This window comes from Microplitis mediator, chromosome 5, assembly GCF_029852145.1.
Source record: "Microplitis mediator isolate UGA2020A chromosome 5, iyMicMedi2.1, whole genome shotgun sequence".
NCBI lineage: Eukaryota > Metazoa > Arthropoda > Insecta > Hymenoptera > Braconidae > Microplitis > Microplitis mediator.
The window spans coordinates 989,801-1,013,413 of record NC_079973.1 but is presented as its reverse complement, the minus strand read 5'-3'; the positions used below and the strand labels follow the sequence as shown (position 1 = coordinate 1,013,413).

Below are 23,613 nucleotides of genomic sequence, written 5' to 3'. Positions count from 1 at the left end.
TGAGAATAAGTTCAAACTAAGATCAAAAAATACAAATAAGTTGTGATTAAGATGAACAAATTTTGATTTAAGTCGAAAAAGTCAAGATCTTATCGGAAAATCATCGGCAAAACAATAACTTCAAACGGAAATAAGGTGGAGAGAGCCTAAATCATGTTTTATTTTTGACCCAGGGGGATATAATAAGCTCTATTTAAGCCGTCAGGACTTACGTTATGAGCATTTTGCCCAGGCTCGATTTAAAACAATGATAACTTATTTTTAAAAATGGAAAGGGTAGATGAAATTTTTCCTACCTTTTGGAGTAATTTTATCTATTTCCAAGTACTATCTATTTCCAAGTACACATATCTGTGTACAATCAAAGTTATCTATGTTGAAAAAACGATTCGTATTGATTATTTTCAATGTCTCGAATTCTCAGAGATTAATAGGAAACGTGACTTTTTTCGAGCCTGCAAAGACCAATGCATTCAAAGGTATTGTCGAGTTCCAAGAGCTGATGATTTTTTATGTTGTAACCAATAAAATGACTCACTTCTAATATTAATTTTATTACCTAATTTCTTAATCTTTTTAAATAAAATACTCACAGATAATTAACTGTAGAGGTAATGAAAGAAGTATTTCGGGCTTCCGTGAAAAGATAATGAATTACTAATAATACACGCCCGTACTATCATATCTACGTAAGAGTTATTAATTACTATTAATAATTCCTAAACTCATTTACTCCTGTATTTTGGGTCTCAGCGATCATATAAAGTCGGCAGTATCCATTCAATTCTCCAGATAATAACTTCGTTTAAAGTGTCATTCATTCAAATTGTACATTACTGAATTACATAAAGTCATTTCATGAAATGGGTAAGAAGATTTTATTGAATTATTATAAATTTAAAAAATTCAGCTACGAAATAAACTCTTTTTCTTCGTATCATAGCTTCCGGTATAAATTATTTGACAGTTAAATTAATAATAATCGTGATAATAAATGCTGCTACGAACTTTATTATTACAAATGCCGATGATTACCTATTATTTGAGGATTTGATGATTAGTCCAAATACTCCAGTTTATCATGTAGATCTACCTGAGAATTATTACAATGTCTTTGGAGATAAATTTACTGCAACGGAAGAATTAGATGTAAGCTGATGAAATAAAAGCAATATTATTTTAACTATACATCATAATTAATAGATTTTTGAATAATAATTATAATATTATGACATTTAATCAGGTATTCAAAGCCACTAAGGCTTATAAACATTACAACAATCCTGACAATGACCGCAGTAGTAAGTACTTTTGGAAAAAATGAAAACTAATTAATAATTCAACAGAAGAATAAATCATTATATTTTTTTTCCAATGTAGACACATTCGTTTTAAATATACTACTAATTCTTGACGATTGCGAAGGAAAAAATCCACTAGTCAACGAAACCTGTAATACCAATAGAATCTTACAAGTTTTTGATTTGGCGGCTAGAGTCTTCAAAGACTTACATAATCCTAATATTAAATTACATATATCTGGAGTTGTTAAAATGAAGGTAAAAATCTGGTCAGCAAAATTTCCAAAAATTTCCCGCTGTTTTCGAGCTCAAGGAGCTCGTTTTCCACCATTTCTTTCGCCAAAGATTTCTCTCGAACTAATTAACTGATTGAGATTGTGGATGCGGTAATCGATGCGTTTCAGAGCTAATGAGATTTCGAAATCGATCAAGACGTTTCTGAAAAATTCCAAGAAAACCTAAAAAACGAATTTTTTTTTGTATTTATTTGATATCTTGATCTATTCGATCTGAAATTATCAGGAAAGTTGACAGCCAATAAACTTTTTCGATTACCTTAAGAACAATCTCAATCGGTCAATTCATTGAAAAAATATGGAAAGTTCACATTCATACACACACACGCACACACACATGCACACTTAGACAATTGGACATCATTTTGAAAATGATCAAAATATTTTCCTAGGACCTTAAGAGGTCGAAATTTGATAGAAATTCGATTTTCGAAAATCAGGCTGAAATTAATGACTCAGAAATTTGAAAAATTTTTAATTTCTTTCGCAGGAAGTTAAAAAAAATTATACTTATTATAGAATTAACTTCATATTAATTAATAGATAATATTTTTACATTAAGCGAAAAGTTCTTTTGTCTATTCCACAATTGAACAAATCATGGTCTTCTGATCCGTGCTATGGTAGTTCAACATTTGGTACTACGAGTTTCTGGTTGCATAAAAATTCAGCAACATTTGCCAAGATTGACTATGACATGTTCATTTTTGTATCAAAGTAAGTTTGATAACTATTATTGTTATTTCGGCAGTCGTAAAACCATATAAACTTATTAACATACGATTATTTGTATTGTCTATTAGTGAACGATTATGTCCTTTAAGAAAATCAATGAAGGTGCCTTCGTATTTTCATCGGAAAAATGCAAATTGTAGAGACAGGCATTTCCCAACGGGTGGAGTCATTCATTTTGGCTATGAAACTGCTGAATTGCGTGTTATACAGATGATCGCCGAAAGGTAAGAAAGATTATGTCTTGCTATTAAAAGTTAAATTCAAAAGAAAACAAAATTTTGATAGAAGGTTTACCTATAGCTCGCTCAGTTAGCTATAGCTCCAAAACTTAAACATAAGACTAGTCAGGAAATTTTAGAATTATTCAACTGAAAAACTTGAAAAAATCAGAAATAATATATACATATATTTCTGACTGTTATAGATTTGGTGTTAGAAATGACGCCTCTAATGGATGCGCAAGTGATCCCGACGTTTCCGGTCAACACTTTATGGATCTTGAAAATGATAAACGTCATCCAGTATTTCGTAGTTGGTCTGAATGTTCAAAAGCCGATTTCGCGAAAATCATCGAGTAATTATTATATTTCATTCTCCACAACATAATTTTTTAAATTAAATATTATCTGATAATAAAACTTTTATTATAGCGACGAAAAATATGAATGCTATAAAATGCCAGCAGCTTATGATGTCAGGGAAAATCAAGAATCAGGATATAAAAATTTGATACTGGGACCCAACACTTACGTTCATAAGATTGATTTTCCACACGATAATTATGTGAGAGTTGAATCTGATTTGAACGTGAGTCACTAAAATGAACTTATTTTTGATTATATGTTATCTTATCAATATCACTATGACGTCAATTATAAAAGTAATTATACTTTTTCAGAAATTTCAGGCAACACCGGCCTATAATTATTACAAAAATTCAGATATCGATCTCAGTAGTATGTGATAGAAAAAATAATTAAATGAACCGACGGAAATAAATTAATAATTATGATTAAAATGTTTTTTTATTCTAGATACATATGTCGTAAATATATTATTAATTTATGACTGGAGATTAAATGAAATAAATAAGGACTCAAATATTCTCTCTGATTCCATACTAAAAAAACTAGATATAGTGGCAGCAAATTTAAATGAGTTACAACATGTTAAGATAAAACTGCGTATTTCCGGAATAGCTATTCCACAAGTATAAAATATTCTATTTATTAGTCCAATATTATTATTAAATATCCGGTTTCCGTAAATTTTATCATTACTACAAGTATCCCGATGAAAAAAGATTTTATATAATTGTATAGAGTTATATATCAATTATATGTGGACTATATATAATTATATATAGACTATATATAATTGGATAGAAAAAATGGCCCGATCCAATTGTATACAATTTGTATAGAAATTGTATACAATTCTATATAATTTGTATAAAATTGTATATAATTATATAGACTTGTATACAATTTCTATACAGTTGTATACAATTGGATCGGGCCATTTTTTGTATATAATTTTATACAATTGTATAAAATCTTTTTTCATCGGGATCCCATCTACATCTCATTTTAAATAAAATATATCAATTTCATAGTATATTGTGCAACAAGTGCGTAACTGAGTACTTTCACTTGCTCTCCTGGGCAATCGACAACACCGCGGGGTTGCTGATACTTTTTTTTCACTAAAGCGACACAACATCTATGTAAGACTTATCCTGCATTAGTTAAAAAAAAATAAATTTCTACTCATTTTAAAATTAAACCGGATATTTAATATTAGCGTAACAGTGATAAATATTTATTGAGTTCCATTCAATCTCGGGGTATCTAAATACCCTGAAAAATTGATAAACTCGTGAATTTGATTTTTGGAAAGTATGTAGTTATGTTTTTTTTTTTATCAATTAAACTTATTAAAATTATATGATTATTGTTTCAAGCGTTCAGATATTTTCGACTTACCGGAAACACAGAAAATGCCTCTATGGGAAGAACCCTGTTATCATTCCAGTGCAAGTTTACGCTACCTGAGCAATTGGTTACTAGAAAATAAAGACCGATTTGAAGATCTCTCATACGACTTTTTTCTCTTCGTGACCAGGTTATAATTATTATCAATACTAGTTATTATTTTTATTTTTACCCCGTAAAATCAGATTTAATCTATCGTCTCCTTTCTGGGTAAACCTCGTAACTACTTTTTTTTTCATAATTAGAATTATGAGTGAAAAACATTCTTTAGTACTGTTATTACGTAAAAAAAGTTTCAAATTTTAATAATTATAACAGAATGTTCGAGAGACTTTTGAATTTGAATATTTCCATTGACGCGCGTGTAACAGAATAGATGTTTTGACCCCTTCCTGAAAAAATTATAATTTTGCAGTTACAACCCTGGTCAAAAATAACACTTGGTTTAGACTTGGTCTTACTTAGTCACGATTTAAGACAACCAAGTCTAAACCAAGTTTTATTTTTGACCCGGGAAGGTTTATCCCGAAAGGGGAAGATATCTCTAATTATTTTATTATTCCCAATACACGGAGAAAAAAGTATCATTTTATAGTTCCTAATAAAAACACTATAAAATATTTAAATCATCACCGTAAATTTTGAAAAAAATCAAAGTAACATTTTGCCCAGCAAAAAATCTACAAAGATTCAAATCCTGCATCTTCCAATCGATCATTCAAATATCCGTCTAATACTTTTCAATTTTTTTTCTTTTACCAGCCGATATTTCTGCGATGAGGGAAATGAAAATGAATTAAAATTTGTCCCATCCTTAAAATATGACTGCAATGCTGCTCCTACGTTAGTTAAGTCTTCTGGTGGACTCGTTAAATATGACGCCTCCTTTAGCTTGCGAGTTACACAAATGATCGCTGACAGGTAATGAGTAAAATAATAAAAATAAACGTGCTTACTATAAATTTGATACATCACGTTCCAAAAATATTACATAATTAAATATGAAAAATATAAAACTATGAAATAATATGAACTAATACTAATATTCAATGTGATGAACGTGTTCTAGATTCAATATTCATAAAGATAATATGATTAATTGCGGACCAGGGCATGTGATGGATTTCAATAAGATAGAAAATTGTTTGACCACGACGTATCCTCGGTCGTGGTCAGATTGTTCACAATCAGCATTTCAATCCATAATCAGGTAATACTTAATTTTAATAGACAACTGTTTGGTTTTTAATAAATATGAGTAATCAATTAACTAAACTTCAATTTTATCTACAGCAAAGAAGAATATTCATGCTATAAAATGGCAGCTTTCAACCCGGACAGTGTTGATAACGATTACCAGTAGTCCGAAAACTCAAAGTTTCATGTATATACTTTTTAAATTTATAATTATACTGTACAAATTTAATAAATGTTTTTTTTTCAAATTTTTTTTTGTTAAATTAATTTATTAACTGACGAAAATCATAATAAAGAACTATAAAGAATTCAAACGATTATTTTTGAGAGATAATGAGCTCCATGAATTGAAACATCATTTCCGGATTATTAACGCAATTACTTTTAAAATCTTTCAATTTCAAAATTTCTTCACGATTTTTTACCATGTAAGCCAACGATTTCTCGTACAGCTTCGTCGCTTTTAATTTGTAAGCCATATCAACGATCGCGAGGACATTATCGATGGCCATATTCCTCATTAAAGTATTTTCGCACAAACTTTTCAGTTGAAGTATTTCGTAATTCGTAGCAGCGGAAAAAACTTTCCGAGCGACTTCGGTTTCTTCAGCGGCTTTGGTTTTCCCGGTATACAAAAACATCAAAACTTCTTTCATTGTTTCACTGTCGACGTCGTTTATTTCGATAGACGCATTGTCATCGTTTATTTTTTTTAGAAATTTCTTACTTTGAGCAACGAGAATTATTTTGTGGACCGGCAAAATGTCATCCCCGATTTCAATTCCCAAATCGGCGAAATCCGATTGAAGACAATAATCGCGCAGGCCTTTTTGTAGACTCAGTGATGAATAAAAATCGTCAGTGAAGCCGAGCCATTTGATAACACATACGAGAGTTATGTTGCAAGCTGGTAATTCTGCAGGATATGAAACCGAACAAGTTCGTCGCCGATACTCTGATTCTGCTTTTCTAATGAAACATGACCGGATATGATCTTCTTGGTCATCATCGTCCAAACTAAATCCATTCAATTCATCATCATCAGTTGAACCCAGTTGCAAAGTAGCATTCAATATTTTAGGAACTTCACAGCATTTTTTCCAATTTTCAGTTGAAACAGTCGCTAATAATTTATCTTCCAATGAAAAGATCGATATAGTCGCTCGTGCTGCTTGATAATAACTTTTCTTCACAGATATAATTAGATCTTCGTATTTGTCAAGCTTCATTGAAATTCTGCACCCAAAGTTATTCATGTTCGTGAGAAAAAATTCATCAGATTCGACTGCTTCGTTATCGATCTTTAAGTCTCCAGTCCATTTGTAACGCGTAATATTATCTTCGTTACTTATATTTTCTTCTTTTACTTCTCTGAAAATTAATAGCAAAATCATAATTCAATTGAAAAACTCAAAAAATTTTAAGTTTATGAAATGTATAATTAAAAATATATTTACGCTTGAATATTTTCAGTCTCCATTTTAGTAGAAATAATTTTCAGATGGTCCAAGAATTAAATTAATATATTACTTCTTATAAATTCTGATATTTAATGCTTCTTCATAAGAATTTCAGCCTCTCAATAAAATATTTTTAACGTTTATTGTTTTATTTTTATGAAATGAAAGCCGATAAATTGAAAGACGATATAAATTTTTTTAAAACATTTGAAAAAAACATTTGAAAACTATTATCGAATAATTTGAATAAAAAATATTTTGAGCTCCCTAGCGGATCCGAATTACGGTAAATACAGTGATTTACCGTAATTTACGGTGCCTAGCAGAATTACCGTAAATTACGGTAATCTGCGGCAAATTACGGCAATTTGCCGTAATTTACCGTAATTTACGGTGCCTAGCAGAATTACAGTAAATTACGGTAATTTACCGTAAATTACGATAATCTGCAGTAAATTACGGTAATCTACGGCAAATTACGGTAAATTGTCGTAATTTACGGTAATTCTGCTAGGCGTCGTAAATTACGGTAAATTACGGCAATTTGCCGTAATTTGCCGCAGATTACCGTAATTTACGGTAAATTACCGTAATTTACGGTAATTCTACTAGGCACCGTAAATTACGGTAAATCACTGTATTTACCGTAATTCGGATCCGCTAGGGCTTGATTTGAATAAAGATATATAAATAAATATAAGGAGAAACGGCTGGAGGGGTTATCCCAATGCCTTATTGAAGAACTAACTAAATAAATATACGTCACTGTAGTGTACAATTTTATTAACGACCTACTTAATAATTAATTAATTAATTAATCGAATTAGGCAAAGTTTACCTGTTATTTATCATCAAACATTTGTTTTTTAATATGTATTCATACAAAAAAAATTATTACATTTACAATTAACTACTTGCTAATTGGGGAGGGTGGTGCAAGAAGGCCCCCCTAAGCTGGTTATTACTTTTTGTGGCTTTTAATTATCAAATCAGTTTACTTTTGACATATTTCGAACGAATTTATGAACATTTTGCCGAAACTCTGAAAAATTATTTTTGATTCGCCACTATTTTCGAGTCTACTTGATCAAATGATTTGAAATTTTTAGGAAAGTTGATGGCCAACAAGCTCTTTCGATTGCCGCCTTAACCATCCAAATCGGTTCATTAGTTAAAAAGTTACAAAGAGTTTACATACACACACACACACACACACACACACACACACACACACACACACACACACACACACACACACACACACATACAAACACTCGGACATCATTCTGAAAATAGTCAGAATAGCTTCCTAGGACCTCAAAACGTCGAGATCTGATGAAAACTCGATTTTTGAAAATCGAGATGAAAACAATAACTTCCCGAATTTTTCGAAAATCATCGATTTTCTTAGCGGGAAGTTAAAAAAAAAAATTTTCAATAAATTGGCAATAATTAGTTTTAAGAACAAAAATTTTCAGTGAATTAATTTCATTTTATATTTAACTAAAACCCGGAATATGATGATGGACAAATTAAAAGCCGAAAAAAAAAACAATATAATAATTAATGATTAATATTGGTCGTAATTTTATCAAATTGTCTTACAGTGTAGAGATAACTATAAGTAATCATAAAATTTATAAACGATATTATCTTGTGCGTCAATGTCGAGGTAATTACTTTCTATACCATCATATCTACGTAAGAGCTTTATTAATTACTATTAATAATTTCTGAACTCACGTACTCCTATATTTTTGAGTCTCAGCGATCATACAAAGTCGGCAGTATCACTCAAATTTAATTCAGTTCTCTAGATAATTACTTAAGTTAAAAAGTCATACATTTAAATTGTACATTATTAAATTACATAAAGTCATTTTATAAAATGGGTAAGAAAATAATATTTATTTATTATAAATTTAACAAAATTTTAGCTACGAAATAAATTTTTCTCTTCGTATTATAGCTTCCGGTATAAATTATTTGTCAGTTAAATTAATAATAATCCTGATAATAAATCTTGCAACAAACGCTACGAATGCCTTCGATCCGTATGACGATTTGATGATAAGTCCTAATACTGTCAATATTCATGCAGAAGGTATCGATAGAAATACTGTAAACATAAAAGGAGAATCAGATGTAAGTCGATATAAAAAAACTATATTATCTCATCTATACTAGACTGGGCAAAAAAAGTGACTATTTTTTTATCTTAGCTATATCGAGAATATTATTCAGAATGACAAAAAAAAAATTTCATGAAAGTTCGAGCCCTTAATATTAATTTTAAGAGGTCTATCATCGCTATTTTTAATTTTAATTCATAATTTTATGTTTTACGTCAGAATTGCTAAAACATTGGAGAAAAAAAAATTCATTTCCACTCATTCTTATGTAAAATTGAATTCCCTACAAAAAAGGTCTGATTGAAAATTTTCTTCAGACAAGCCGTTTCCGAATAATTAAGCTTAATAAAGTGATATATTTTTTCGATTTAACATTTTTACTTTTGAATTTTTTAACTGACAAATCAATAAATATTTAATAAAGACCATGACAGATTTTTGAAGGAAATTTAATGCTCTACAAGAAAGGTCTCCTAACATTTTTTGCTAAATTCACTCCTTCGAAAGTTATTCACGTTATTGAAATCGTTTTGACTCAAATTCAACCTTGAATAACTTTCGAAGGAGTGAATTTAGCTAAAAATGTTAAGAGACCTTTCTTGTAGAGCATTAAATTTCCTTCGAAAATCTATCATGGTCTTTATTAGATATTTATTGATTTGTCAGTTACAAAATTCAAAAGTAAAAGTGTTAAATCGAAAAAATATATCACTTTATTAAGCTTAATTAATCGGAAACGGCTTGTCTGAAGAAAATTTTCAATCAGACCTTTTTTGTAGGGAATTCAATTTTACATAAGAATAAGTGGAAATGAATTTTTTTTACTCCAATGTTTTAGCAATTCTGACGTAAAACATCAAATTATGAATTAAAATTAAAAATAGCGATGATAGACCTCTTAAAATTAATATTGAGGGCTTAAACTTTCATGAAATTTTTTTTTTGTCATTCTGAATAAGATTTTCGACATAGCTATGAAAAAAAAAATAGTCAATTTTTTTGGCCCAGTCTAATCTATACGTTATAATAAATAGATTTTTATATAACAATCATAATATTTTAACATTTCATCAGGTATACAGAGCAACTAAGACTTATAATTATTACAACAATTTTTACAACAACCGCGATAGTGAGTACCCTCGGAAATATTTAAAAAAAATGACTAATCTACTCTCTAAACATGAATTAGTGAATATTCACTTATTTTCACTAATTCATGTTTAAAGAGTAAAACAGGAATAAATCATTATATTTATTTTTCTTATTGCAGACACATTCGTTTTAAATATACTACTAATTCTTGATAATGCCGACGGAATTGAACAACTCAACGAAACCCGTTACATCGATAACGTCTTAAGTGATTTTAATTTCGCGGCTAGAAGTTTTAATAAATTAGACAATCCTAAAATAAAATTACATATTTCCGGAGTTATTAAATTGAGGGTAGAATAAAATTATATCTTTTATATATCGCGTTACTAGAACCAAAAGGGCGTATAAAAACAAATTTTTTTTGCTCTAATCAATGTAAAAATGTTGAAAACATTAAAATCTATGGAAAAAACGAAAAAAAATTTTTTTGTTATACGCCCTTTTGGTTTTCAGAAAAAATTTTTTTAAAGTCATAAGGGCGTATCCTGTTTTTTCGTTTTGTTATCAATTATAGGTCAGAGCATGAAAAAAAATGGCAAGGGTAATAAAAATTATCACTCCATAACTTCATTTATCTGAACAAATATTTATTTAAGTAAAAAACCAAATTTCTTTATTTAATTTTGATCGAATCTTAAATTTGTTATTTTTTATAATTCAACAATTAATGTAAAAAAAAAGTATAGTTCGAGAACGAAAAAACTGCATTTAAAAAATTCTAAAATCTATGAGTGCAGTGAAATTAAATTTAACCAAATTGAAAAAACGTACTCTTAGATTTTTTTATTTTTCAAAGGTGCATTTTTTCATTATTCAATCAATGTATCATTTTCCGTTTTCTGTTTTTTTTTTTTTTTTTTTCATCGGTATTATAAAAGTCTAATTTTCAGCGATGGAAATAGTTTATAAATTTTTTTATTATTATCAAGTTATGTTCTAAAAAAAATTAAAATATCTTTTTTTTTTTAAATCTTAAGTACAGATGATCCTGACGATGGCGATGGCATAGAACTAATACCCTGATAAATTTATTTTTTCTTCATTTTTCATTCGTTTTTTCACTTGAATAAATATTTGTTCTTATAAATTAAATTGTGGAGTGGTAATTTTGATTGGAGTGACATTTTTTTTTCTTACTCTGACCTATAACTGATACTAAATCGAAAAAACAGGATACGCCCTTATGACTAAAAAAATTTATTCTGAAAACCAAAAGGGCGGATAACAAAAAAAATTTTTTTTTTGTTTTTTCCATAGATTTTAATGTTTTTATCATTTTTACATTGATTGGAGCAAAATTTTTTTTTATAGGCCCTTATGGTTCTAGTAACGCGATATATATAACCCTATAGAGGTAACTTGATATTAATTAATAAATAATAATTTTACATTTAGGATGTAGATACTACGGTTTTTAAAATAGAGCGCGAAACATCTCTTGGAGTTCTCGAGTGTTATGGTACTGAATCAGCACATGGTATTGTGAGTGAGTGGTTGTTTGAAAATTCAGCATCATTTGCCAAGATTGACTATGACATGTTCATTTTTGTATCAAAGTAAGTTTAATTAACTATTATTGTTATTTCGGCAGTCGTAAAACCATATAAACTTATTAACATACGATTATTTGTTTTGTCTATTAGTAACCGTTTATGTCCTCAAAATAATGGATTATCGGACGGGCCTGTGGATTATCTTAGGAGAAAGCACGAATGTGACAACTTAAAGCCGGTTAAAGTACCGTATCAATTCCGCCACGCTTTTCAACAACAGCGTAAAGAATTTCTTGACAAGTAAAATTAATTATTTATGTCTTGCTATCAAAAATTAAATTAAAACGGAAAAAAAAGTTTAAAAAAGATTGACCTAGAATACTAGCCCACAGTTGGCTATAGCTCCAAAACTTTGAAATAAAAGCAGCCAGACTTTCAGAAATAGAGTTTTTAAAAGATCCCAGACAGCATTCAAGTCGAAATTACTGCTTTACTTGGTCTTTTTGAAGGCTTAAATGACTTTAAGTCTTATAATGACTTCTTAAAGGTGTCATTTTTAGGAACTCTTAATCAAGAGTTCGTAAAGACTTCATAAATAAGACGTCAGTTTCGCGAGGACTAAATGTATTCTTCTTTGAACTTCTTTATGAAGTCAAAATTAGGAGCTCCTCAAGACGTCATACTGAAGTCTTATTTGCGAAGTCAGAAAAAATAACTCTTTGAGAACTCTTCTTAACCCTCCGTCCGTTGCGCGGTCTCGCCACCCTTCGTTCGTCGCGCCGCGGCATTCTACCACCATTTATTTAATATTGCGGTGTTGCCAAATATCATTACTATGATTTTGAAAAATTAAAACCACACAAATTTGTACGACTAAAATTTTTGTAAATTTTTTAATAAAATAAAAATGTTAAAGAAAGAGATGAATTAAATGAGTCACTGGTGGTAACTCTGGCAACACTGCGCAGAAAATCCGGAAAAATTCAACCCCCGAATTTACTTGCGTCAGCGGCACATCACCGCGTTTCTCAGGTTTTCTAACAAAAAAAATTATTTTTTTAATATTTAAAATATCGAAAAAATAATTATTAATCATTCATTCGATACTAAAAAGTACAGTAGAAGAACTCATAAAATTTAAAAAGACTAGAAAATTTTTTTTTCTTTTTAAATAATCTTTTGATAAAAATTGCGGCACTTCGCTCATAGCGCGACGGACGAAGGGTTAAAGACGTCTTACTGAGTTCACTAGGTGGCTCATTCGATATCTTGAGAACTTCTCAAAGAATTCGTTAAGATGTTGAATGAGACGTCCAAGTCATAAATAGTAACTCATTCAGAACGTGATCAAGACGTCATTTTGCTATATGGGATGTTTTGATATCATGATGACGATAGGAAACAGTGTCTTGATATTGTCATTTTGGATTAATCGGCAAAAGACCTAATTAATTTGCTCTGCTCAATCGTATTGGAAACAATTAATACACAGTTTTTTTTCTATCAGTTTCAAAATTTGGAGCGGCCTGAAAAAAATTATTTTATTGCCTTCAAATAAGATACTTTTTATTTTTAAATTTAAAACCATTAATTCTTATTAACATATAACTATTTGTTTTGTCTATAAGGAAACAATTATGTGCTACATATAATGGATCATTGGACGGGCCTGCATATTATATTCCGAAAAATATAGATTGCATAAACAAAGATACTTCGGGTTATCCATCGGGCGGACTCCTTTATTATGGCAATTGGAATGCAAAATTGCATGTTACACAGATGATCGCTGAAAAGTAAGAAAAATTACGTTTTACTATTAAAAGTCAAATATAAAAAAAAATAAACTCGAAAAAAGGTTGACCTACAAGACTAGCCTAGTTATCTAGCTCCAAAACTTTAACATAAAAGTATAGTCAGACTTTCAGAAACCGAGTTCTCAACAAATGTTTGGGCATCGTGATGACGATTGCACTAACAAAAAGTTTTTGGACCGGGTGTAGTTTAAGGTGTCACGCTTAAATAACCGCGACAAAATAACCGTATGACAAAATAACCGACGGCAAAACACACAAAAACCATGGTAAAAGGGCGGTTATTTTGTCATTCGGTTATTTTGTTGTCGGTTATTTTGTCTTTGGTTGAACTGTTACGCAACCGTAGTTTAAATGTCTTGATGTAAAAACTTTGCTGTGAAAACTACACCAAATTCGTTGTTAAATTTGGTCAGTGTGAACTAAAATTTTTACACCGCCAAACAATAATAAATATACAGTTTATTTTATTTATCATTAACTTTGAATATTAACATATATAGTCAGTGAATTTTTATATTATCCAACTGAAAAACTTGGGAAACTCAAAAAATTCAATTTGGAAAAATGTATATATATTTCTAACGACTGTCATAGATTTGGTGTTAGAAATGACTCCTATAATGGATGCGCAAGTGGTCCCGACAATCAATCGTATATGAATCTTGAAAATGATAGTCAGGATTCATCATCGCTCCGTAGTTGGTCTGAATGTTCAAAAGCCGATTTCGCGAAAATCATTGAGTAATTATTATATTTCATTCGCTGCAACACAATTTTTTAAACTAAATATTATCTGATAATAAAACTTTTATTATAGCAACGCAAAATATGAATGCTATAAAATGCCAGCAGTTGATGATGTCGGGGAAAATAATGAAACTGGCTACCAAAACTTGATACTGGGACCCAAAACTTACGTTCATAAAATTGATTTTCCACGCGATAATTATGTGAGAGTTGAATCTGACTCGAACGTGAGTAACTTAAGTGATCTTACTTTAATTATATGTAATCTTATCAATATCACTATGACGTCAATTGTAATAAAAATAATTATATTTTTTAGATATTTAAGGCAACGCCGACCTATAATTATTACAGAAATTCAACTGTCGACCTCAGTAGTAAGTAATAGAGATGGTATATTGTGTGATAAGGGATGAAAAAAAACTATTTCAGACCAGAGTGAAGTTGGCTGTCCCAGTCGCAGGCGAGGGATGACATCACTCGCAGTTTGAAATCGTGTTTTATCCCGAGTTACAGACAATATTTTTCGTGATTACCTGCATTGGAACTTAAAGTTTATTTTTTCATTTTTATTTATTTTATTCTAGGAACATATGTTATAAATTTATTATTAATTCATGACTGGAGGTTAAATGAAATAATCGGGAACTCAGATACTCTCCGTGATTCCATACTAAAGAAACTAAATATAGTGGCAGCAAATCTAAATGAGTTACAACATGTTAAGATAAAACTGCGTATTTCCGGAATAGTTTTACCACAGGTATAAATTATATTTTTTTCTTAGGGTATTTAGATGCCTGGAGATTAAATGGAGCTCGGTCAATATATCCCACTGTTAGCCCCTTTACCGAATAATATTTTTGTTATTTTTAGCGTTCCGATATTTTCAACTTACCGGAAACACAGAAAATGCCTCTATGGGAAACATCCTGTTATCATTCCAATGCAAGCTTACACTACCTGAGCAATTGGTTACTAGAAAATAAAGACCGATTTGAAGATCTCTCATACGACTTTTTTCTCTTCGTGACCAGGTTATTATTATTATAAATATTGCTTATATTTTTTATTTTTACCCTGTAAAATCATATTCAGTATCTCTGATTATTTTATTATTCCCAATAAACGAAGAAAAAATTATTACCTTCCGCTAAATCCTGCATCATCCAATCAATCGTTTATACATCCGTCTAATGCTGTATTGTTTTTTCTTCCATCAGCCGACCTATTTGTGACCAGAGCAATGAAAAAAAATTAGAAGCTGGCGCAATACTAAATAATAATGACTGCAATTCTTCTTCTACGTCAGCTAAGTCTGGTGGACTCGTTCAATATGACCGATTCTTCAGCTTGCATGTTACACGAATGATCGCTGAAAGGTAACAAATAGTAACAATAAAAATAACACATGTCTGTTAAAAAATATTATAGGGGAGGGTGGGGCAGAGCGGCCCCCCTAAGCCAATAATTACTTTTTGTGGCTTCCAACTATCAAATCAGTTTACTTTTTTCCTATTTCGAACGAATTTATGGACATTTTGCCAAAATTCTGAAAAAAAAAAATTTTTTTTTGTGGGGCAGAGCGGCCCCCCTCCAAAAAATGATAAAAAAATTTTTTTTTTCGTTTTTTTTTTTTTTAAAATTGTTTTCATCATTAAGAATGTATTTCTTTCTCTTGACAACTATTTTTGGTTTTATATTACTCGAAAAAAATTTTTTAAGGTGTAATAAATCGTTCACTCTCGATTACCTTAATTACTAATTGTTATTTAATAAAAAAAAAAAAATCAATTCTATAGTTTTACTTTATTTCAAAAATTTATCAGCTAAAAAAAAAAATTTTATTTTTATAAATTTTTGTGACCAAATTTGCCTCTTACATAGAGAAACGGCCAGAAAATATGAAAAAATAATTTTTTCGGAAGTTTCGGCTGGTCCATTTTGCCTCAGGTGTTATGCGTAGGGCTAGAAATGTGGAATTATAATAATTTTTTTTTAATTTGACGATAAAAATATGAAAAAATCAGTTTTTCAAAATTTTGGGCTTGTTCATTTTGCCCCAAATGTCATGCGTAAGGGTAAAAATACGCAAACATATCGGATTGATAGTAATTAGTCGAAAAAAAAAAATTTTTTTTTTGATCAAAATTTCAGGGGGGCCGCTCTACCCCACCCTCCCCTACATCATTTGAACTATTCTCCGTAAATAACATATAATAAAAGTACGTGATGAACGTGTTGCAGATTCAATATCAGCGACGATGATGTATCCAACTGCGGATCAGGCCATATAATGGATTATGATAAGCTAGAAACTTGCGTGACTGCGATAAATCCTCGGTCGTGGTCAAATTGTTCTCAATTAGAATTCGAGTCCATATCCAGGTAATACTTAATTCAATATATATCACTATTTGGCTTTTATTAAGACGCGTTTTAATTTGTTTCTCTATTCGCACTCAAGTGAACGGTACTATCTTTGTTGCACTTGTGCAGTAAATGGGAACTTTGTCAAATTTTTTCTCATAAACAAATGGAAGATATCAAAAAATTTAAGTACACTTCGCTAGTTTATAGAGTAAAGTTTCGGATCTGTGTCTTTATTTTTCGTTTAGGACTTTTATCTCAGAGAAAAGCTTGGATAAAATTATCTGAAAACGGTTCTTAAATATGATCAAATAGTTAAACTTAAATTTTATCTTCAGCTCACCTGCATATTCTTGTAATCAAATGCCAGCTTTCAAGCCAGATGACGAAGAAGACAAAGATTATGAGTAGTCCTGCAACTCAATGTTTATTTACTTCATGAAATACATACTTTTAAATTAATAATATCATAATGTACATATTTGTTAAAAATTTTTTTGTTTTGTTAAATCAATTTATTAACTGACGGTAATTACAATAAAAAACTACCAATAATTTAAATGATTATTTAAGGATAAATTATTTTTCAATTGAATCTGATTGAAGTTTTTAATCAGATTCAATTAGAAGATAATTTTTTTTTTTTCAATTTATTTTCCGATAAATTTTCAATCGGATTCATTCGGAACTTCCCGACTAAATCCGATTTGAATTTTCCAATCAGATGAATTCGGAGTTTTTAATCAGGAATTACACGTCATATATATTAATAAAATAAAACATAAAAAAATACTTAAATATATCACACATGTAAAATAAAACTTAAAAGAATTTTAAAAAACTCAACGAATTGGCAATAATTAATTTTAATAACAAAAATTTACAATATATTAATTTCATTTTACATTAAACTAACACTAAAACTCATACTTTATATTTAATTGTACAATTGTTTATCTATAAATATAAATAGCCATTATAAAATTGGAATGTGATGATGGATAGATTAAAAGCCGAGAATAAAACAATATAATAATCAATAAATAAAAACATATATTTATTATCAGCTAGGGGGAATGGCTTTCGCGGTCTGTCCAAACCCCAAATTCGGCCGGGTCCCGAACCAAGACATTTTCCACTCGAGCGTTTCTTGGAGAAGTCTTTCTTCCTCGGGTGAGAAGTGAAGTAATGTCGCGACGGCCCTCGTTAGATGTAGTGCCTTCAAAAAATTATCAATTAATTTAGATTAATTGGTGACTAATAAATATAAGTATCAATACGTACCTCATATTCTCTACTGGTTAAAAATTTAATCAGCACATGTTTGAGATATTTGAAATTAACGTCGTCTTCTTGGGAATTTGAATGTTTGGCAGTGACTGTTTTTGATGAACTTGGAGTGAGAATTGCTGCCGAGTCCACGTCATTGTCAAATGATGATGACGGAACTCGTAATTCCCGCTGAAGTGTTTTTTTCATGTCTGCTAACCTTTGCTGCAGTACTTTTATTGTCTGTTACAATAATTTATATATTATTTATTTACATACTCACAAATAAATCACGTAACAAAAAATCCAAAACGAACAGAATTTTTTTTAAATTTTCTATGGAATTTTGAAAAAAAATAAAAATAATATTTTGCCCTGGAAAAAATATTCAAAAATCTGAATTCTGTATTTTCTAATCGATCATTTACTGAAAAAATTGATTTTTTGACGTTAGAAATATTTTGCACTATGAATTGAAGACAAAAATTTTCTTAGAAATGGGAAAAATTTCTTGGCGCAAGAAAATTATTTTTTTTCTGTATTTAAATAAAAATTAACCAGCGGTAAATTTAAATTTTTAAATATTTATATCGACAATAAAAACTTACTTTGTTTTTATCATTCAATTGATCTTCCAATCCCGCCAAATTGACCTTCAAACTGTTCTCTTTATCTTTACTGAGCTCTCGATCCAGTTCCATGGCCTCCAACTGCATGACCCTCGTCTTCATTTCCTCCGAATCTTTTACCGCAAGCTCCTTCTGCGAGTTCGCCTGCCTGAGTGATTCTTCCAAGGACTCAATCCTAGTCTGCAGCTCGATGTTCTCAATTTCCTGCGTCCTCTGCTCCTGCTTAGCGATTTCAAAGTTCTGTGACATTTGGGCGTTTCTCAGCAGCGCCGAGTCCTTTTCATTCTGTTCCTTCTCCAAGTTTACTCTCAGCGTCGCGCTGCTAGTTCTCTCAGCCTCCAAATTTTCTCTCAGACGAGCCAACTGCATGTGCAGCGTCGAGTTATTTTCCTTTTCCGCTTCATACGTCAGTTTCAGAGACGTCAGTTCAGTTACCGATGCCGTCAATTTTTTTCCTGCTTCTTCTAGTTCATTTCTCAGGCTCTCGATTTCTTCGGAAGATGATTTCTAATTAAAAAACAAAAATTTCCCAATCATTAAAATTTATTTCAATAATTATACTCCTTAATTAAATAATCAAAATCATAACACGCGTGCAGTTGTGTAATTAATTACAAAAAAAACAATTAATTAAAATTTACCTGCAAATAATAATAATAATAATTGTGTTCATGTGCACTTTATACACGTGTTCAAAAAAATAAAGCTGTGGAAATAATTATAAGGACACTGGGACACCGAAAAAAGGACCAAGGATTTAAAATAAAAACTAAAGCTAAAAATAATTAAAAAGTATAATTAATTGCTGATTTATTTAATAAATTTAAAAATATACATAATTAAAAATTACATAAAAATAACAACCAAGTAATTATAAAATAATTAATTAATTAATTATGTAAGTGAAATATAGTTGTGATGTTTTTAAATCTAAATAAATTTGTCCCACTTGTCATGTATTAATAAAATATATATTTTATTGTTTGTTTCCTGTAATGTTTTATTTATCGAGCTTAAGATCTTTCGCATGCTCGATTAGATAAGCAGTTAAGCAATAAAACTTTCTTTTTTTTTAATTTAAGAAAAAAGTGCAAAGCATAAGCATCACATGCGCTGGTAATTATGCGGGTGGCTTTGGTGACATTCGACATTTTTCTGGATATTTATAAAAATTTTTAAATCTTTTGGAGTAAAACAGTCGGTAGAATTCTAAAGTCGGCATTTAGTTGATGAAATCAAAATATTGGGGTCGAGCGACTCGAATAATTTGTAACTTTTGAATTACCCGCCAATTTTTAAATTTGCGCTTCATGGAAAATTTTCCTGATCTCCAAAATAAAAAAATTTTAGAATAACCAAAAATGGTCTGAACAAGAGAGAATACTTCGGGTGTTTTCGATTTTTACTCCCACTCCGGGTGTTCGACTTTCCTTACGCATGCGCAGTTTAGAAGTAATCGGTAGTGGGGGATCCCCGAGGTTCATTCTCTCTCTGGGAGAAGTCCAGAAAGAAATTTAATAAAATCACCAGCCTGCATAATTTTACCATTAATTAAAAAAAACTCAAGTCAATAAAGTGAAGATTAATAATTAAAATAGAATTTTGTTCAATTTAATAATTAACAATTAATTATATTTATCACATACGATAACTCAAATAGAATATAATAAAAATATGACGGTCAATAGCAGTAACTATTTTTACAGTCTTAAAAAATACTAGCATCAATAGACTCGGCGGTAGAATTAATAATTAAATCAATCAATCAATCAATCAATTAATTAATTGGACGTAATTAATTAAGTAAACAATTAATAAAACCAAAGGTTTAGCTAAAAAAAAACAAACGCATGCATAGCCTTGAATAAATCAATCAGACATCGCGGTAACTCACGATTTGTCGCTTAAACTCTTCGACCTCGTCATCAACGCTGGCCCGGAGTTCTTTAAGTTCCGTGGCCATCTCGTCGATGCTCTCGGCCATGCGTAATAATTTAGCGTCTTTAGTTGCCATGACAACATTGTTCACCTCAATTTCCTCCTCGAGTTGCTTGACCCGGTGCTTCAATTTATCGTTTTCCTCCTCGACACGTCGTCTCTCAAGACCCTCTTCCCCAGCCTGCCTGCTAAGTCGACCTACTTGGGTCTCGAGGTTTGATATCGTACTCGACCAGCTGGTTTTAATATCCGACAAATGCAAATGCGTTTCCTCTAATTTACGTTCTAGCAGAGTACGCTCGCGCATCAAATCGGCTATTCTGTCGTCGACTGTCGACTGATCGTTTGACTCCAAGGCCAATCGCTGTTCGAGTACTGATACTTTTGTCAATAAATGACGGACTTCTTCCTTAGTGTGCTCCAGGTCGCCTGTCAGTTGCGACTTTTCCCGCTGCGTCGTGTGACGGAGAGACTCCATTTTGTCCTGGAATTATTTCATTAACTAGTTAATTACTTCAATGATTAACTGATTGATAAATTAATTACTTATTCTAATAGATCATTAATTTTATTAATAGATAAAAGCTCTTACCTAAGTACACATAAAGCAATTAGTGTTTTAATTAATTGTCTTAAGTTTTAAATTTAAAGCATAAAAAATAAAAACCAGAGATATGTTATCAGTTTAACCATTACATGCTGATTTGAATAATTAAATGATAATAGTATGCAGAGTTTAGACCCGTAGACTTATAAAATTACTTTTTTTATACAAACATTGGTTTTAAATATTTTATTTTTATAAATAAATAAAATTAGCTAGCGGATAAGCTGTTGTGGTAAAAAAAAAAACGTACCTCTAGCTTCAGCAGTAGCAGCAAATTAGCGGTAATTGACCGCGAATTTTAAATAATCTCGTATCTTCGGTGTATGTAATTTGTCTTCTTTTGTCACATTTTTAATTTATTTTATTTTATTATTTTATTTATTTGCTGATAGTATTTATTTAGACAGATGATTATCTGTCAGTTGGACGAGTACACGTGTAAAATGGGATGTGATGCTGTGTAGTTTTAAAATAATAAATAAACAAAAGGGCAAATAAAAAGTGCGTAAATAAATATGTAGGCAGTAAAGGACACAAAGCACAAATTATTGTCACACTTGATAAATAATTAAGCGAGTGGGCAATTTTATTGCAAAGCCCCGTTATTTTTTTTTACGCTATTTAAATAAAATACATTAAGCAAATAATTATCATAAACTATTAATTGTAATAATAATAATAAAAATAATATTGTAATTAGTATTTAAAATAATTTAAGGGGAGGTTTAGTGGTCGCTTAAAAAATATCTGACTTGCTGGTAATTTTATTTTCTATGAATAAAAAAAAATCTTAATTTATAAGCCGAGGTAAAGTCAACTCAATTACCGTCGACCGGACCAACAAATTTCCGAACCTCCCCTCAATAAAACTCACTCAGTTAAACAAAAAGTAACTCAGTTAAAGAACAAAAACAAACTCAAAAAATATCAAATAAATAATTTACCTGTATGTCATTTAATTCTTGCTCGTAACGTCTCAGTCTCGTCAACTCCGTCTTGAGACTATCAATCTCCGCCAGCGCAGCTTTCAAATTGTGTGACTTTTCTTCAACCTCTTGCTCCTTGGCCAGCAGCTACAACACCAGCAAATAAAATATCTCACAGAAACATCGCCAATTAATAAATCCATACCAAGTGTTTAATTTTAGCCATCTCTTGAGTCTGAAACCCCTCCAGCTGCTCCGCGTCCTCTTGAAAGCTGTACAGCTTTTTTTTATACTCTAAAAAAAAATAATAATCCACAGATAGCATCTGGAAATCAGCAGTAAAACCAAGACACGTAATCACCGCAAGTGTTTACCTTCCGCGTCCCTGAGCGCGGCTTCCAACAGCAGCTTTGCGCTCTCTGCCTTGAGTCTCCCATCATCCAGCTTCTGCTTGTCCTTCTCGAGCTTCTCCACGGCCTTCTTCCACTCCTTCTCTCTCTCGAACATCCTTATCTTCCACTCCTCGTCCTTCTTGTCAAGTTTCTTCTGGTACTCGAGCTCTTTTTTCGCCAGCCTCTTTCGCCACTCGTCCTCTCTGCTCTCCAGTCTCTTGATGTCCTTAGCCGACAGCTCCGTTCCATCGTTTAATTTAAACTCAAAACTGTTTTCACGTTTTAAATTTATTGCCGGTGATGACACCGCGTTGCTGTCCTGAGATTCGTCCAACGACAACTGCGACCCGCTTACGCTGCTTGATGACCCGGTCTAAATAATTTAATAAATAAATTAGCGGATCATTTGAATAATTAATTAATTAATAAAATGTCATTTACCTGTGACACATGTCGCGAATTAATTCCCCGCACAGATCCAGCATGTCTGACAACAGCAGTAACATCATTGCCTATTTCTTTTCCTATTTTATTTTTCAAACTGGCAAACATTTTACCAGCTATCAAATATCCGTCAATAAATAATAACTATTATTATTATTATTTAATTTTTTGATGACAGATCCCACCTGTCAACGTCACACTGTCGGACACTTGTCACTAAAAATCCTCAAGCGGAAAAATAAATAAATAATCAGCATCGTCAAATAATTAAAATAACTCCCGAGCTCACATATGTCTTGGATTTTATTATTTACTTAGACTACGTGTTAATTGTCATCACACTCGAGCTAGAATTCATTATTACACATAAATTTATATCACTGATCCAGACACTGACACTGGCAACTAGCACACGGCTGCCATTAAATGACGTAACGTTAAATTTTATTTTTAAATAAGCCCGCGAAAATGTTAAATATTTTAAATTAATTTTTTAACTCGATATTTGTTATTAAATTCACACAAAAACATACAAATAGTGTCCACATTACCACGTAAACTAATTTATAAATCAATAAAGTTATGCAGCAGGTTATTATTATTGATAAAATAATAATTAAAAGTAATTTTAAGTACTCGTACATTTCATTTATTTTTAATTTTAATTTTTTATTTATTTCATTTCGTTGTTTTTATTTTTAAAATTTA

General features: G+C 30.6%; 3 protein-coding genes and 2 long non-coding RNA genes across 5 annotated transcripts; 2 read left to right on the top strand and 3 right to left on the bottom strand.

Annotated features, from left to right (window-relative positions):
• The first annotated feature begins 1,053 nt into the window (after window positions 1-1,053).
• Window positions 1,054-5,794, top strand: LOC130668530 (uncharacterized). Its single transcript, XM_057470867.1, has 13 exons — window positions 1,054-1,149; window positions 1,244-1,301; window positions 1,381-1,559; window positions 2,160-2,314; window positions 2,401-2,556; window positions 2,757-2,906; window positions 2,983-3,139; window positions 3,231-3,288; window positions 3,367-3,542; window positions 4,296-4,456; window positions 5,089-5,247; window positions 5,396-5,536; window positions 5,620-5,794. The coding sequence occupies exons 1-13, from the start codon at window positions 1,054-1,056 to the stop codon at window positions 5,687-5,689; spliced, it is 1,716 nt and encodes a 571-aa protein (XP_057326850.1). The 3' UTR covers window positions 5,690-5,794.
• Window positions 5,773-7,132, bottom strand: LOC130668009 (TD and POZ domain-containing protein 5-like). Its single transcript, XM_057469980.1, has 2 exons — window positions 6,981-7,132; window positions 5,773-6,894 (listed from the first exon to the last, which is right to left on the bottom strand). The coding sequence occupies exons 1-2, from the start codon at window positions 7,001-7,003 to the stop codon at window positions 5,841-5,843; spliced, it is 1,077 nt and encodes a 358-aa protein (XP_057325963.1). The 5' UTR covers window positions 7,004-7,132; the 3' UTR covers window positions 5,773-5,840.
• Window positions 7,133-13,363: 6,231 nt separating this feature from the next.
• LOC130668204 (uncharacterized) lies at window positions 13,364-17,116 on the bottom strand. Its single transcript, XR_008989968.1, has 4 exons — window positions 17,044-17,116; window positions 15,478-15,705; window positions 15,229-15,410; window positions 13,364-13,555 (listed from the first exon to the last, which is right to left on the bottom strand). It is a non-coding gene; the product is annotated as an uncharacterized LOC130668204 (long non-coding RNA).
• On the top strand, window positions 14,965-15,573 carry LOC130668205 (uncharacterized). The gene is made up of 3 exons (XR_008989969.1): window positions 14,965-15,093; window positions 15,207-15,367; window positions 15,554-15,573. It is a non-coding gene; the product is annotated as an uncharacterized LOC130668205 (long non-coding RNA).
• A 440-nt stretch (window positions 17,117-17,556) lies between the features above and the next one.
• Window positions 17,557-23,493, bottom strand: LOC130668057 (golgin subfamily A member 1). The gene is made up of 8 exons (XM_057470056.1): window positions 22,903-23,493; window positions 22,444-22,834; window positions 22,275-22,363; window positions 22,088-22,216; window positions 20,493-21,020; window positions 18,578-19,105; window positions 17,985-18,212; window positions 17,557-17,919 (listed from the first exon to the last, which is right to left on the bottom strand). Exons 1-8 carry the CDS (start codon window positions 23,011-23,013, stop codon window positions 17,764-17,766), a joined length of 2,160 nt encoding a protein of 719 aa, XP_057326039.1. The 5' UTR covers window positions 23,014-23,493; the 3' UTR covers window positions 17,557-17,763.
• Window positions 23,494-23,613: the final 120 nt, after the last annotated feature.

Coding starts and splice junctions, on each gene's coding strand:
- LOC130668530 (XM_057470867.1), top strand. CDS start 1,054: ATGATTAGTCCAAATACTCCAGTTTATCATGTAGATCTACCTGAGAAT. Junction 3,289..3,366: donor TTCAGATATCGATCTCAGTA/GTATGTGATAGA, acceptor TTTTTATTCTAG/ATACATATGTCGTAAATATA. Junction 3,543..4,295: donor CCGGAATAGCTATTCCACAA/GTATAAAATATT, acceptor TATTGTTTCAAG/CGTTCAGATATTTTCGACTT.
- LOC130668009 (XM_057469980.1), bottom strand. CDS start 7,003: ATGGAGACTGAAAATATTCAAGC. Junction 6,895..6,980: donor GAGACTGAAAATATTCAAGC/GTAAATATATTT, acceptor ATTAATTTTCAG/AGAAGTAAAAGAAGAAAATA.
- LOC130668057 (XM_057470056.1), bottom strand. CDS start 23,013: ATGTTTGCCAGTTTGAAAAATAAAATAGGAAAAGAAATAGGCAATGAT. Junction 22,217..22,274: donor TGGCTAAAATTAAACACTTG/GTATGGATTTAT, acceptor CTGGTGTTGTAG/CTGCTGGCCAAGGAGCAAGA. Junction 18,213..18,577: donor AATTGAATGATAAAAACAAA/GTAAGTTTTTAT, acceptor TTATTGTAACAG/ACAATAAAAGTACTGCAGCA.